At 43.1% G+C, this 16316-nt stretch overlaps 1 protein-coding gene across 1 annotated transcript in view; it reads right to left on the reverse strand.

The window, feature by feature from the left end:
* Positions 1-5459: 5459 nt before the first annotated feature.
* LOC124383823 (major facilitator superfamily domain-containing protein 1-like) overlaps positions 5460-16316 on the reverse strand; it is a 14941-nt gene continuing 4084 nt past the window's right edge. The window contains 9 exon segments of the mRNA XM_046846148.1: positions 5460-5469; positions 11429-11658; positions 12230-12341; positions 12455-12594; positions 12870-13007; positions 13161-13272; positions 13469-13493; positions 13496-13568; positions 14930-15045. Coding sequence (XP_046702104.1) covers positions 5460-5469; positions 11429-11658; positions 12230-12341; positions 12455-12594; positions 12870-13007; positions 13161-13272; positions 13469-13493; positions 13496-13568; positions 14930-15045 — 956 coding nt within the window.

The raw sequence follows: 16316 nt of genomic DNA on the forward strand, positions 1-16316 counted from the left end.
TTGTGTCTGTGTTGTCTCTGTTACTAACTCATGCAGCTGCATGTGATCCTTTGTCCTGGGCAAATGTCTGACGAATATGTTTGTTTATGTATGTTCATTATATTTCATCTGTCTTGAAATATTGAAATACTGTGTCCTTATATATATATATATATATATATATATATATATATATATATATATATATATTTGACCACATCATCCTCGTTATGCATGTTGTCTTACTCCAAGCTGTATAGGCTGGAAAGCCTACTACCAATTAAGCATATTAGGTGATGTGCATCTCTGTAATGAGAAGGGGTGTGGTCTAATGACATCAACACCCTATATCAGGTGTGCATAATTATTAGGCAACTTCCTTTCCTTTGGCAAAATGGGTCAAAAGAAGGACTTGACAGGCTCAGAAAAGTCAAAAATAGTGAGATATATTGCAGAGGGATGCAGCAGTCTTAAAATAGCCAAGCTTCTGAGCGTGATCATCGAACAATCAAGCGTTTCATTCAAAATAGTCGACAGGGTCGCAAGAAGCGTGTGGAAAAACCAAGGCGCAAAATAACTGCCCGTGAACTGAGAAAAGTCAAGCGTGCAGCTGCCAAGATGCCACTTGCCACCAGTTTGGCCATATTTCAGAGCTGCAACATCACTGGAGTGCCCAAAAGCACAAGGTGTGCAATACTCAGAGACATGGCCAAGGTAAGAAAGGCAGAAAGTCGACCACCACTGAACAAGACACACAAGCTGAAACGTCAAGACTGGGCCAAGAAATATCTCAAGACTGATTTTCTAAGGTTTTATGGACTGATGAAATGAGAGTGAGTCTTGATGGGCCAGATGGATGGGCCCGTGGCTGGATTGGTAAAGGGCAGAGAGCTCCAGTCCGACTCAGGCGCCAGCAAGGTGGAGGTGGAGTACTGGTTTGGGCTGGTATCATCAAAGATGAGCTTGTGGGGCCTTTTCGGGTTGAGGATGGAGTCAAGCTGAACTCCCAGTCCTACTGCCAGTTTCTGGAAGACACCTTCTTCAAGCAGTGGTACAGGAAGAAGTCTGCATCCTTCAAGAAAAACATGATTTTCATGCAGGACAATGCTCCATCACACCGTCCAAGTACTCCACAGCGTGGCTGGCAAGAAAGGGTATAAAAGAAGAAAATCTAATGATATGGCCTCCTTGTTCACCTGATCTGAACCCCATTGAGAACCTGTGGTCCATCATCAAATGTGCGATTTACAAGGAGGGAAAACAGTACACCTCTGAACAGTGTCTGGGAGGCTGTGGTTGCTGCTGCACGCAATGTTGATGGTGAACAGATCAAAACACTGACAGAATCCATGGATGGCAGGCTTTTGAGTGTCCTTGCAAAGAAAGGTGGCTATATTGGTCACTGATTTGTTTTGTTTGGTTTTGAATGTCAGAAATGTATATTTGTGAATGTTGAGATGTTATATTGGTTTCACTGGTAAAAATAAATAATTGAAATGGGTATGAATTTGTTTTTTGTTAAGTTGCCTAATAATTATGCACAGTAATAGTCACCTGCACACACAGATATCCCCTAAAATAGCTAAAACTAAAACTACTTCCAAAAATATTCAGCTTTGATATTAATGAGTTTTTTGTGTTCATTGAGAACATGGTTGTTGTTCAAATTAAATCCTCAAATAAAATTAATCCTCAAAAATACAACTTGCCTAATAATTCTGCACTCCTGTATATATATATATATATATATATATATATATATATTGAAATAAGTGTCCTTGAGCTTGAGAAAGGCGCTATATAAATTAAACTTATTACATACTGCAAATGGACACTTTATACCACACCACACTGCACATGGGCACTTTATACCACATCACACTGCACATGGACACTTTATACCATATCACACTGCACATGGACACTTTATACCACATCACACTGCACATGGACACTTTATACCACATCACACTGCACATGGACACTTTATACCACATCACACTGCACATGGACACTTTATACCACATCACACTGCACATGGACACTTTATACCACATACTGCACATGGACACTTTATACCACATCACACTGCACATGGACACTTTGGACCACACATACTGCACATGGACACTTTATGCACATGGACACTTTATGCACATGGACACTTTATGCACATGGACACTTTATACCATCACACTGCACATGGGCACTTTATACCACATCACACTGCACAAGGACACTTTATACCACATACTGCACAAGGACACTTTATACCACACATACTGCACAAGGACACTTTATACCACATACTGCACATGGACACTTTATGCACATGGACACTTTATACCACATACTGCACAAGGACACTTTATACCACACTGCACATGGACACTTTATGCACATGGACACTTTATACCATCACACTGCACAAGGACACTTTATACCACATACTGCACATGGACACTTTATGCACATGGACACTTTATACCACATACTGCACAAGGACACTTTATACCACACTGCACATGGACACTTTATACCACATACTGCACAAGGACACTTTATACCACATACTGCACAAGGACACTTTATACCACATACTGCACATGGACACTTTATGCACATGGACACTTTATACCACACTGCACATGGACACTTTATACCACACATACTGCACATGGACACTTTATGCACATGGACACTTTATACCATCACACTGCACATGGACACTTTATACCACATACTGCACAAGGACACTTTATACCACATCACACTGCACAAGGACACTTTATACCACATACTGCACAAGGACACTTTATACCACATACTGCACAAGGACACTTTATACCACACATACTGCACATGGACACTTTATGCACATGGACACTTTATGCACATGGACACTTTATGCACATGGACACTTTATGCACATGGACACTTTATGCACATGGACACTTTATGCACATGGACACTTTATGCACATGGACACTTTATACCACACTGCACATGGACACTTTATACCATCACACTGCACAAGGACACTTTATACCATCACACTGCACATGGACACTTTATGCACATGGACACTTTATGCACATGGACACTTTATACCATCACACTGCACATGGACACTTTATGCACATGGACACTTTATGCACATGGACACTTTATGCACATGGACACTTTATGCACATGGACACTTTATACCACACATACTGCACATGGACACTTTATGCACATGGACACTTTATACCATCACACTGCACATGGACACTTTATGCACATGGACACTTTATACCACACTGCACATGGACACTTTATGCACATGGACACTTTATGCACATGGACACTTTATGCACATGGACACTTTATACCACATCACACTGCACAAGGACACTTTATACCACACTGCACATGGACACTTTATGCACATGGACACTTTATACCACACTGCACATGGACACTTTATGCACATGGACACTTTATACCATCACACTGCACATGGACACTTTATACCACATACTGCACAAGGACACTTTATACCATCACACTGCACATGGGCACTTTATACCACATACTGCACAAGGACACTTTATACCACATCACACCGCACATGGACACTTTATGCACATGGACACTTTATGCACATGGACACTTTATGCACATGGACACTTTATGCACATGGACACTTTATGCACATGGACACTTTATACCACACACACTGCACATGGACACTTTATGCACATGGACACTTTATGCACATGGACACTTTATGCACATGGACACTTTATGCACATGGACACTTTATGCACATGGACACTTTATGCACATGGACACTTTATGCACATGGACACTTTATGCACATGGACACTTTATGCACATGGACACTTTATGCACATGGACACTTTATGCACATGGACACTTTATGCACATGGACACTTTATGCACATGGACACTTTATGCACATGGACACTTTATACCACATCACTGCACATGGACACTTTATGCACATGGACACTTTATGCACATGGACACTTTATGCACATGGACACTTTATACCATCACACTGCACAAGGACACTTTATACCATCACACTGCACATGGGCACTTTATACCACACATACTGCACAAGGACACTTTATACCATCACACTGCACAAGGACACTTTATACCACACATACTGCACATGGACACTTTATGCACATGGACACTTTATGCACATGGACACTTTATGCACATGGACACTTTATGCACATGGACACTTTATACCACATCACTGCACATGGACACTTTATACCATCACACTGCACATGGACACTTTATGCACATGGACACTTTATACCACATACTGCACATGGACACTTTATACCACATACTGCACATGGACACTTTATACCACATACTGCACATGGACACTTTATACCACATCACACTGCACATGGACACTTTATACCACACTGCACATGGACACTGAAATGAGAGTGAGTCTTGATGGGCCAGATGGATGGGCCCGTGGCTGGATTGGTAAAGGGCAGAGAGCTCCAGTCCGACTCAGGCGCCAGCAAGGTGGAGGTGGAGTACTGGTTTGGGCTGGTATCATCAAAGATGAGCTTGTGGGGCCTTTTCGGGTTGAGGATGGAGTCAAGCTGAACTCCCAGTCCTACTGCCAGTTTCTGGAAGACACCTTCTTCAAGCAGTGGTACAGGAAGAAGTCTGCATCCTTCAAGAAAAACATGATTTTCATGCAGGACAATGCTCCATCACACCGTCCAAGTACTCCACAGCGTGGCTGGCAAGAAAGGGTATAAAGAAGAAAATCTAATGATATGGCCTCCTTGTTCACCTGATCTGAACCCCATTGAGAACCTGTGGTCCATCATCAAATGTGCGATTTACAAGGAGGAAAACAGTACACCTCTCTGAACAGTGTCTGGGAGGCTGTGGTTGCTGCTGCACGCAATGTTGATGGTGAACAGATCAAAACACTGACAGAATCCATGGATGGCAGGCTTTTGAGTGTCCTTGCAAAGAAAGGTGGCTATATTGGTCACTGATTTGTTTTGTTTGGTTTTGAATGTCAGAAATGTATATTTGTGAATGTTGAGATGTTATATTGGTTTCACTGGTAAAAATAAATAATTGAAATGGGTATGAATTTGTTTTTTGTTAAGTTGCCTAATAATTATGCACAGTAATAGTCACCTGCACACACAGATATCCCCTAAAATAGCTAAAACTAAAACTACTTCCAAAAATATTCAGCTTTGATATTAATGAGTTTTTGTGTTCATTGAGAACATGGTTGTTGTTCAAATTAATCCTCAAATAAAATTAATCCTCAAAAATACAACTTGCCTAATAATTCTGCACTCCTGTATATATATATATATATATATATATATATATATTGAAATAAGTGTCCTTGAGCTTGAGAAAGGCGCTATATAAATTAAACTTATTACATACTGCAAATGGACACTTTATACCACACTGCACATGGACACTTTATACCACACCACACTGCACATGGGCACTTTATACCACACACACTGCACATGGACACTTTATACCACATCACACTGCACATGGACACTTTATACCACATCACACTGCACATGGACACTTTATACCACATCACACTGCACATGGACACTTTATACCACATCACACTGCACAAGGACACTTTATACCACATCACACTGCACATGGACACTTTATACCACACCACACTGCACATGGACACTTTATACCACATCACACTGCACATGGACACTTTATACCACACACTGCACATGGACACTTTATACCACATCACACCGCACATGGACACTTTATACACATCACACTGCACAAGGACACTTTATACCACATCACATTGCACATGGACACTTTATACCACACCACACTGCACATGGACACTTTATACCACACCACACTGCACATGGACACTTTATACCACACCACACTGCACATGGACACTTTATACCACACACACTGCACATGGACACTTTATACCACATCACTGCACATGGACACTTTATACCACACCACACTGCACATGGACACTTTATACCACACACTGCACATGGACACTTTATACCACACCACACTGCACATGGACACTTTATGCACATGGACACTTTATACCATCACACTGCACATGGACACTTTATACCACATCACACTGCACATGGACACTTTATACCACACATACTGCACATGGACACTTTATACCACATCACACTGCACATGGACACTTTATACCACACATACTGCACAAGGACACTTTATACCACACATACTGCACAAGGACACTTTATACCACACATACTGCACATGGACACTTTATACCACATCACACTGCACATGGACACTTTATACCACATCACACTGCACATGGACACTTTATGCACATGGACACTTTATACCACATCACACTGCACATGGACACTTTATACCACATCACACCGCACATGGACACTTTATACCACACATACTGCACAAGGACACTTTATACCACATCACACTGCACATGGACACTTTATACCACATCACACTGCACATGGACACTTTATACCACACACACACTGCACATGGACACTTTATACCACATCACACCGCACATGGACACTTTATACCACACATACTGCACAAGGACACTTTATACCACATCACACTGCACATGGACACTTTATACCACATCACACTGCACATGGACACTTTATACCACACATACTGCACATGGACACTTTATACCACATACTGCACAAGGACACTTTATACCATCACACTGCACATGGACACTTTATACCACATACTGCACATGGACACTTTATACCACATCACACTGCACATGGACACTTTATACCACATCACACTGCACATGGACACTTTATACCACACATACTGCACATGGACACTTTATACCACATCACACTGCACATGGACACTTTATACCACACACACACTGCACATGGACACTTTATACCACATACTGCACATGGACACTTTATACCACATACTGCACATGGACACTTTATACCACATCACTGCACATGGACACTTTATACCACATCACACTGCACATGGACACTTTATACCATCACACTGCACATGGACACTTTATACCACACATACTGCACATGGACACTTTATACCACATACTGCACATGGACACTTTATACCACACCACACTGCACATGGACACTTTATACCACACCACACTGCACATGGACACTTTATACCACATCACACTGCACATGGACACTTTATACCACATCACACCGCACATGGACACTTTATACCACATCACACCGCACATGGACACTTTATACCACATCACACTGCACATGGACACTTTATACCACATCACACTGCACATGGACACTTTATACCACACTGCACATGGACACTTTATACCACATCACACTGCACATGGACACTTTATACCACATCACACTGCACATGGACACTTTATACCACATCACACTGCACATGGACACTTTATACCACATCACACTGCACATGGACACTTTATACCACATCACACTGCACATGGACACTTTATACCACATCACACTGCACATGGACACTTTATACCACATCACACTGCACATGGACACTTTATACCACATCACCCTGCACATGGACACTTTAAGGACAATCACTAAATCACTTGAATTTGTACTTCCAATATCCACCATACACATTCATCCCCACCTACATTTATGTATATACATATAATTAATATACTTTTTATTTATCTACTTTATTTTTGATCCTTAAATTCTATTTGTTTTTATGCTTAAATTTTGGACTCTGTATGTATGTGTGTGTGACAAATAAAATTTGATTTGATTTGATCTCCATCATCATCATCTTCACATTATCACCATCTCCACCACCACCACCACCACCTCCACCATCATTATCCACTCCACTATCATCATCTACAACATTATCATCATCGCCACCATTATCATCGTCACCATTCACCATCATCTTCATTATCATCATCTCCATCATAATCATCTCCACTATTACCATCTACACCACCACCACCACCACCACCACCACCTCAACCATCATCATCTCCACCATCATTATCATTATATCCACCATCTCCATATCTCCACCTTCACCACCACAATGGTGGGCGTCATGACCACAACCATCATCTCCACCATTATCATCGTCACCATTCACCATCATCTTCATTATCATCATCTCCATCATAATCATCTCCACTATTACCATCTACACCACCACCACCTCAACCATCATCATCATCTTCAACATTATCATCATCTACAACATTATCATATCAGTCTCTTGTCATTTCAAGACTCGACTACTGCAGCTCTCTGCTGGCAGGTCTTCCCCTGAACGCTATTCTCTACTGCAAATGATCCAATCCATCACCTACACATCATTATCATCCCACCACCATCACCACCATTATCATAATGTCAAGTGAAGTTTATTTCTATTGCGCTTTTTACAACACATAGCATTGTCTCATAGCAGTTTTACAGAATTTAACAGTGAAGGTGAATAGTGTGTGTTTATCCCTGATGAGCAGCATGGAGACTGTGGTGAAGGAAAAACTCCCTTAGATGTTATGAGGAAGAAACCTTGAGAGGAACCAGACTCAAAAGCAGAACCTCATCCTCATTTGGGTGACATCAAGAGTGTGATAATAGTCTTTAAACACTACAGAACACTGGAGAGTGAGAACTAACATGAGCACTGGAGTGTGTGATTATGACTGATGATCTTTCTACAGTCTTTTACAGTCATTATGGTTATAAAACTAGGAGCTACTGAGCATCTCATAAAATAGCTTAACATCTGAGATCACCTTAATCAATATTCAATACAACTTACTCACTAGACTACACCATACTCATGACAGCTTACTCACTACTCCTTACTCTCTACTTACTACACTTTACTAACAACCTTTCTGCTCACTACACCTTACTCAAAACACACTAATGACTACACCTTACTCACAACACACTAATCACTACGCCTTACTCACAACACACTAATCACTACGCCTTACTCACAACACACTAATCACTACGCCTTACTCACAACACACTAATCAATCACTACGCCTTACTCACAACACACTAATCACTACGCATTACTCACTACTCAATACAACTTGACTACAGCATATTCACTAAACACTACAGCTTCCTCTCTTCACCTTACTCACTATACACTGCTCACCACACCTTACTTGCTACTCACTCGCCTTACTCACTAAATCTTTCTTACTACTTAATACACCTTAATCACACTTTATTCCATACTCACTAAACACATCTTACTCATTACACACTACACCTTACTCACATCTTACTTACTACACCATAGGAACTCCACCTTACTACTCACTACACATTACTTTATACTCACTACATCTTCCTCGATACACATTCACTACACACATTTTCATTCACTAAACCATACTCGCTACACCTTATTTATTACTCATTACACCATACTCACACCTTTTATTCACTACACCATACTTACACACACACACACACACACACACACACACACACACACACACACACCCTTCTTACTACACCATACTCACACCACACATTTTATTCATTACACCTTACTTCACAACACACTTATTCACTACACCCACTCTACACACAAGCAATAAATGAGGGTGAACAAAGCTTAGTTTGTATGAAAGTTTTATTCTACAATAAAAAGTTGGGTGAAAATAGTTCATAGAGAGCACACACACACACACACACACACACACACACACACACACACACACACACACACACGCCTTACAAAATTACCCTTGAAATTAACCTGTCATTAGTGTTCAGGCAAACTATACATTTTTATAAACAAATAATCAGAGTTTTATCTCACACACACACACACACACACACACACACACACACACACACACACACACACACACACACACACACACACCTCTTCAATGTCCATCATTTAACAGTTCATTTATACAGCACCACAAATAAACAGAGACAGACAGGTAGGTAGAGGGAGACAAGTGGTGGAGAAAGACTAGTGGTGGTGGAGCAGAGAGACAGGCGGTGGAGAGAGACGGGTGGTGGTGGTGGAGAGAGACAGGCAGTGGAGAGAGACAGGTGGTGGAGAGAGACGGGTAGTGGAGAGAGACAGGTGGTGGTGATGAAGAGAGACAGGTAGTGGAGAGAGACAGGTGGTGGTGGTGGTGAAGAGAGACAGGTAGTGGAGAGAGACAGGCAGTGGAGAGAGACAGGTGGTGGTGGTGGAGAGAGACAGGTAGTGGAGAGAGACAGGTGGTGGTGGTGGAGAGAGACAGGCAGTGGTGGTGGAGAGAGACAGGCAGTGGAGAGACAGGCAGTGGAGAGAGACAGGTGGTGGTGGTGGAGAGAGACAGGTGGTGGTGGTGGAGAGACAGGCAGTGGAAAGAGACAAGTGGTGGTGGTGGAGAGAGAGAGAGACAGGTAGTGGAGAGAGACAGGCAGTGGTGGTGGAGAGACAGGCAGTGGAGAGACAGGCGGTGGTGGTGGAGAGACAGGTAGTGGAGAGAGACGGGTGGTGGTGGTGGAGAGACAGGCAGTGGAAAGAGACAAGTGGTGGTGGTGGAGAGAGAGACAGGCAGTGGAGAGAGACAGGTGGTGGTGGTAGTGGAGAGACAGGTAGTGGAGAGAGACGGGTGGTGGTGGTGGAGAGAGACAGGTGGTGGAGAGAGACAGGTAGTGGAGAGAGACGGGTGGTGGTGGTGGAGAGAGACAGGTGGTGGAGAGAGACAGGTGGTGGAGAGAGACAGGTGGTGGTGGTGGAGAGAGACAGGTAGTGGAGAGAGACAGGTGGTGGTGGTGGAGAGAGACAGGTAGTGGAGAGAGGCGGGTGGTGGTGGTGAGAGACAGGCAGTGGAGAGACAGGTAGTGGTGGTGGAGAGACAGGTAGTGGTGGTGGAGAGACAGGTGGTGGTGGTGGAGAGAGACAGGTAGTGGAGAAAGACAGGTGGTGGTGGAGAGACAGGCAGTGGAGAGACAGGTGGTGGAGAGAGACAGGTGGTGGTGGTGAGAGAGACAGGTAGTGGAGAGAGACAGGTGGTGGTGGTGGTGGTGGAGAGACAGGTAGTGGAGAGAGACAGGTGGTGGTGGTGAAGAGAGACAGGTAGTGGAGAGACAGGTGGTGGTGGTGGAGAGAGACAGGTAGTGGAGTGAGACAGGTGGTGGTGGTGGAGAGAGAGACAGGTAGTGGAGAGAGGCAGGTGGTGGTGGTGAGAGAGAGACAGGTGGTGGTGGTGGAGAGACAGGTAGTGGAGAGAGACAGGTGGTGGTGGTGGAGAGAGACAGGTGGTGGTGGTGGTGGTGGAGAGAGACAGGTAGTGGAGAGAGACAGGTGGTGGTGGTGGAGAGAGACAGGCGGTGGAGAGAGACAGGCGGTGGTGGTGGAGAGAGACAGGTAGTGGAGAGAGACAGGTGGTGGAGAGAGACAGGTGGTGGAGAGAGACAGGTGGTGGTGGTGGTGGTGGAGAGAGACAGACAGGTTCAGGTGTTGGTGTTGTCTCTCTCCTGTGTACTCTGCATCAGTGATGAGTCTCTCTCTGTCTGTCTGAACCTCAGGCTCCTGCAACGCTGATCTCTTCGTCATCTTATTCAACGTTCCTCCCTGCACACACACACACACACACACACACACACACACACACACACACACACACACACACACACACACACACACACACACACACACTTCATAGTAACTCATGCTGGTTTGTACATGTATAACTGTGTATGTGTGTGTGTGTGTGTGTAAGAAGTCTGGAACACCTTCTTCAGAGAAGCAGCTAGGTCGTGAACATGTTCAGACCTGAACACCATAGTGATGCTCTTAGCAGCAGTAAGGAGGCAGAAGTTCAGGTAACATCTCCACGCGCCTGAGAAGCTCCTGCAGTGTGGTCAGCAGTCACACAACCTTGAGAAGCTCCTACATGCTGGCTCAGAGGTGCTGCGAGACATTAAGCTGAACTGGCTTTTGGTTCTCCTGAGAGGAACTCTAGCAGAACCTTCACCTGGACCTATAGCCTTGCAGCTCCTTCAGCCTCTGAGTCCGAGCTCTCGCTGGTGTTTAGGTTGTGCAACTTCCTCTGGATTACTGTGTATGCTGTTTGTGTAAATATGTGTGTGTGTGTGTGTGTGTGTGTGTGTGTGTGTGTGTGTGTGTGTGTGTGTGTATACACCTCTCTCCGGTCGATGATGTTCAGTACAGTAGATGTGACGATGCAGCCGATGGTGTTCGCCAACATGAAGATCATCATTCGCTGCCATCGCCACAGGGGAATCTTAGCATCACTGCACACACACACACACACACACACACACACACACACACACATAAATACAATGATTCATAAAACATGGCTGAAACACAAACACCTGCATCTACATCTGTGTGTGTCTGTTACCTGTTCTTCTCCCCCAGGATCTCTCCCACGATGAGGTTACACAGTCCGATCCCGATCATCTGCACCGACGTGGCCAAACCCATCGCTGTCCCCAGAGTGGAGCGTGGAACCACCAGGGGGATGGAGGGCCACATACTGGCCTAACACACACACACACACACACACACACACACACACACACACACACACACACACACACACACAAAACGTAGTAATTTAAAAGTTAAAAACTATTAATAAGGGTTTAGCACTGAGAGCAATGTTTTGTGTGTGTGTGTAAGTGTGAGAGAGAGAGAGAGAGAGAGAGAGAACGCACGTGTGTGTGTGTCTAAGATTGAGAGAGAGAGAGAGAGAGAGAGAGAGAGAGAGAACGCACGTGTGTGTGTGTGTGTGTGTGTGTGTGTGTGTGTCTCACTGCAGCAAAGGAGTAGGTGATCCCGAGCCAGATGGTGGAGATGAGCGGAGGGACGAAGGTGAAAGCCAACAACCCAAACACAGGAAGTGTACACACTGCACACAACAGGGCAAACACACCACGCAGTCCCACATAGTCCTACACACACACACACACACACACACACACACACACACACACACACACACACACACACACACGAGTGTTTTCTTGGACGTATTTGTTTTAATAAAGTAAAATGTGTTCACACTCTCTCTCTATGTGTGTGTGTGTGTGTGTGTGTGTACTCACTATGAGAATGCCCACAACAGCTGATAACACCAGTGAGCTGTCGTACACAGCACCTGTAATGTAGGCCGCCTGCTTCTGACTGTATCCCTCATACTTATCCTGAATAAACTTACTGCACACACACACACACACACACACACACACACACACACACACACACACACACACACACACACACACACACACACACACAAAATATGTTTAATGTGTGGAATCTGCATGTACTGAAGTGCTTTATATTTGTCATATATCGTGTGTGTGTGTGTGTGTGTGTGTGTGTGTGTGTGTGTGTGTGTGTGTGTGGTGACCTGGCATCAGCAATGAAGGGAAAATTCCATTGTAGAAAAACATGATGGTGAAAACCAGCAACCAGTAACGCAGAGAGAGCAGTCGCACATCCTGTACCCTCTACACACACACACACACACACACACACACACACACACACACACACACACACACACACACACACAGTTATCAGACAATTATAACTGTATATGTTCAGTGTTATGACTGCTGATAGTGCTACATCAGTGATGATGGTGATTATGGTGATGGTGATAGTGATAATGATAGTGATGGTGATGATAGTGATAGTGGTGATAGTGGTGATGATAATGATAGTGATAGTGGTGATGATAGTGATGGTGATAGTGATAATGATGGTGATGGTGATTGTGGTGATGGTGATAGTGGTGATGATAATGATAGTGATTGTGGTAATGATAGTGATAGTGGTGATGATAATGATAGTGATGGTGATAGTGGTGATGATAATGATAGTGATAGTGGTGATGATAATGATAGTGATTGTGGTAATGATAGTGATAGTGGTGATGATAATGATAGTGATGGTGATAGTGGTGATGATAATGATAGTGGTGATGATAATGATAGTGATGGTGATAGTGGTGATGATAATGATAGTGATAGTGGTGATGATAATGATAGTGATAATGATAGTGATTGTGGTGATGATAGTGATGGTGATAATGATAGTGATAGTGGTGATGATAATGATAATGATGGTGATAGTGATAATGATGGTGATGATAATGATAATGATGGTGATGATGGTGATGATGGTGATGATAGTGATAGTGGTAATGATAATGATAGTGATAGTGGTGATGATAATGATAGTGATTGTGGTAATGATAATGATAGTGATGGTGGTGATGATAATGATAATGATAGTGATAGTGGTGATGATAATGATAGTGATTGTGGTAATGATAATGATAGTGATAGTGGTGATGATAATGATAGTGATTGTGGTGATGATAATGATAGTGATAGTGGTGATAATGATAGTGATGGTGATTGTGGTGATGATAATGATAGTGATTGTGGTAATGATAATGATAGTGATTGTGGTAATGATAATGATAGTGATTGTGGTGATGATGATAGTGGTAATGATAATGATAGTGATGGTGATTGTGGTGATGATAGTGATAGTGATAGTGGTAATGATAATGATAGTGATGGTGATTGTGGTGATGATAATGATAGTGATAGTGGTGATAGTGGTGATGTTAATAGTAGCGATGATGGGGATGGTGGTGATGATGTTGAAGACAATGATAGTAATGGTAGTGATGGTGAAGATGATTGTGATAATGGTAATGGTGGTGATGCTAAAGATAGAATTGGTGATTATGGTAATGGTGGTGATAATGATAGTGGTGAAGATGGTGCTGGTGCTGGTGGTGATAATAATAGTGGTGAAGATTGTGGTGATAATGATGATGGTGAAATCACATTACCACTTTGCGTGACTCCTCCTGTATGGTTCCGTCCAGTCCCAGCTGCTTCATTCCCACTTTGTCCAGAACACTGACTGTTATAGCTGAGAGGAAACCCAGCACACACAGGAGTGTACCTACACACATTCACACAGTTTAATGCCTTTTGTCAGTTAATGTGTATGGCTGTATGTGTGTGTATATATATATATATATATATATATATATATATACACACACACACACACACACACACACACACACACACACACACACACACAGTATCTCACAAAAGTAAGTACACCTTCACATTTAGCAGCGACTGTAGTGCATCTTCTCAGAGACAAAACTATAGAAATAAAACTTAGGGATAATTTAGAGTGTCAGTGTGCAGGTTGTGTATCAGTACTGATTTACTTTCCTCTAAAAATAACAACATACAGACATTATTGTCTCTTCATGTTTAATTGTATTGCACTTTTAATAATGAACATCGTCTCAGAGCAGCTTTACACAGATACGTCCTGCATTTATCCTCATTCATCCTCTGTTCATCACTGAATTCATCCTCCATTTATTTTTATTCATTCTTAATTTAGGTGGAATTCATTCTTTACAATCACACACTACGTGTGTACACGCTGTGTGTGTGTGTGTGTGTGTGTGTGTGTGTAGATCATCCAAAGTAGCTCAATTTAGCTTTGATGACACCTTCACACACTTTTGGCATTCTCTGCCACCTGGAATGGTTTTCCAACCATCTTAAGGAGTTCCCAGAGGTGTTGAGTGCATGTTGGCTGCTTTTCCTTCACACTCTGTTCCAACTCACCCTAACCATCTCAGCTGGATTTAGATGGGGTGATTGTCGCCTGATACATTGATAAAAATCTGGTGATTTAATTCTAATAAATGTATCCTCTGCAGCAAAGGTAGCTCTTGGTCTTCCTTTCCTGGAGCAGTCCTCGTGAGATCCTGTTTCTTTAAAGCATTTGATGGCTTTGGAGACTTGTGGATCAATTTTAAAGTTCTTGAGATGTTTGGGATCAACTGAGATTCATTTCTTAGTAATGATGAATCTTTTCTCTTTCCTTAAGTGAAATATGGATTTGATTTGTACCCTAGTCAAGTGTGTGTGTGTGTGTGTGTGTGTGTATGTGAGGTCTCACCCCCACAGTGTCCACTGCATGCCGTACTGAGCCTCAAGCGCTGAGTGAAGAAAAAGTTGAGAACGGAGCCGAGTCGAGAGAAAGCTAGCGTGAGTCCAAACGCTAACGCTAACTCCTTCCCTCTGAACCAGAACGCTGTGATCCGGTTCTGTACAACTGCAGGGGTGAGGAGTACATTACCGTGTGTCAGGCATCTGATCACTGGTACTACAAGTGTGTGTGTGTGTGTGTGTGTGTGTGTG

This window comes from Silurus meridionalis, chromosome 4 (assembly GCF_014805685.1).
Source record: "Silurus meridionalis isolate SWU-2019-XX chromosome 4, ASM1480568v1, whole genome shotgun sequence".
Taxonomy (NCBI): Eukaryota; Metazoa; Chordata; class Actinopteri; order Siluriformes; family Siluridae; genus Silurus; species Silurus meridionalis.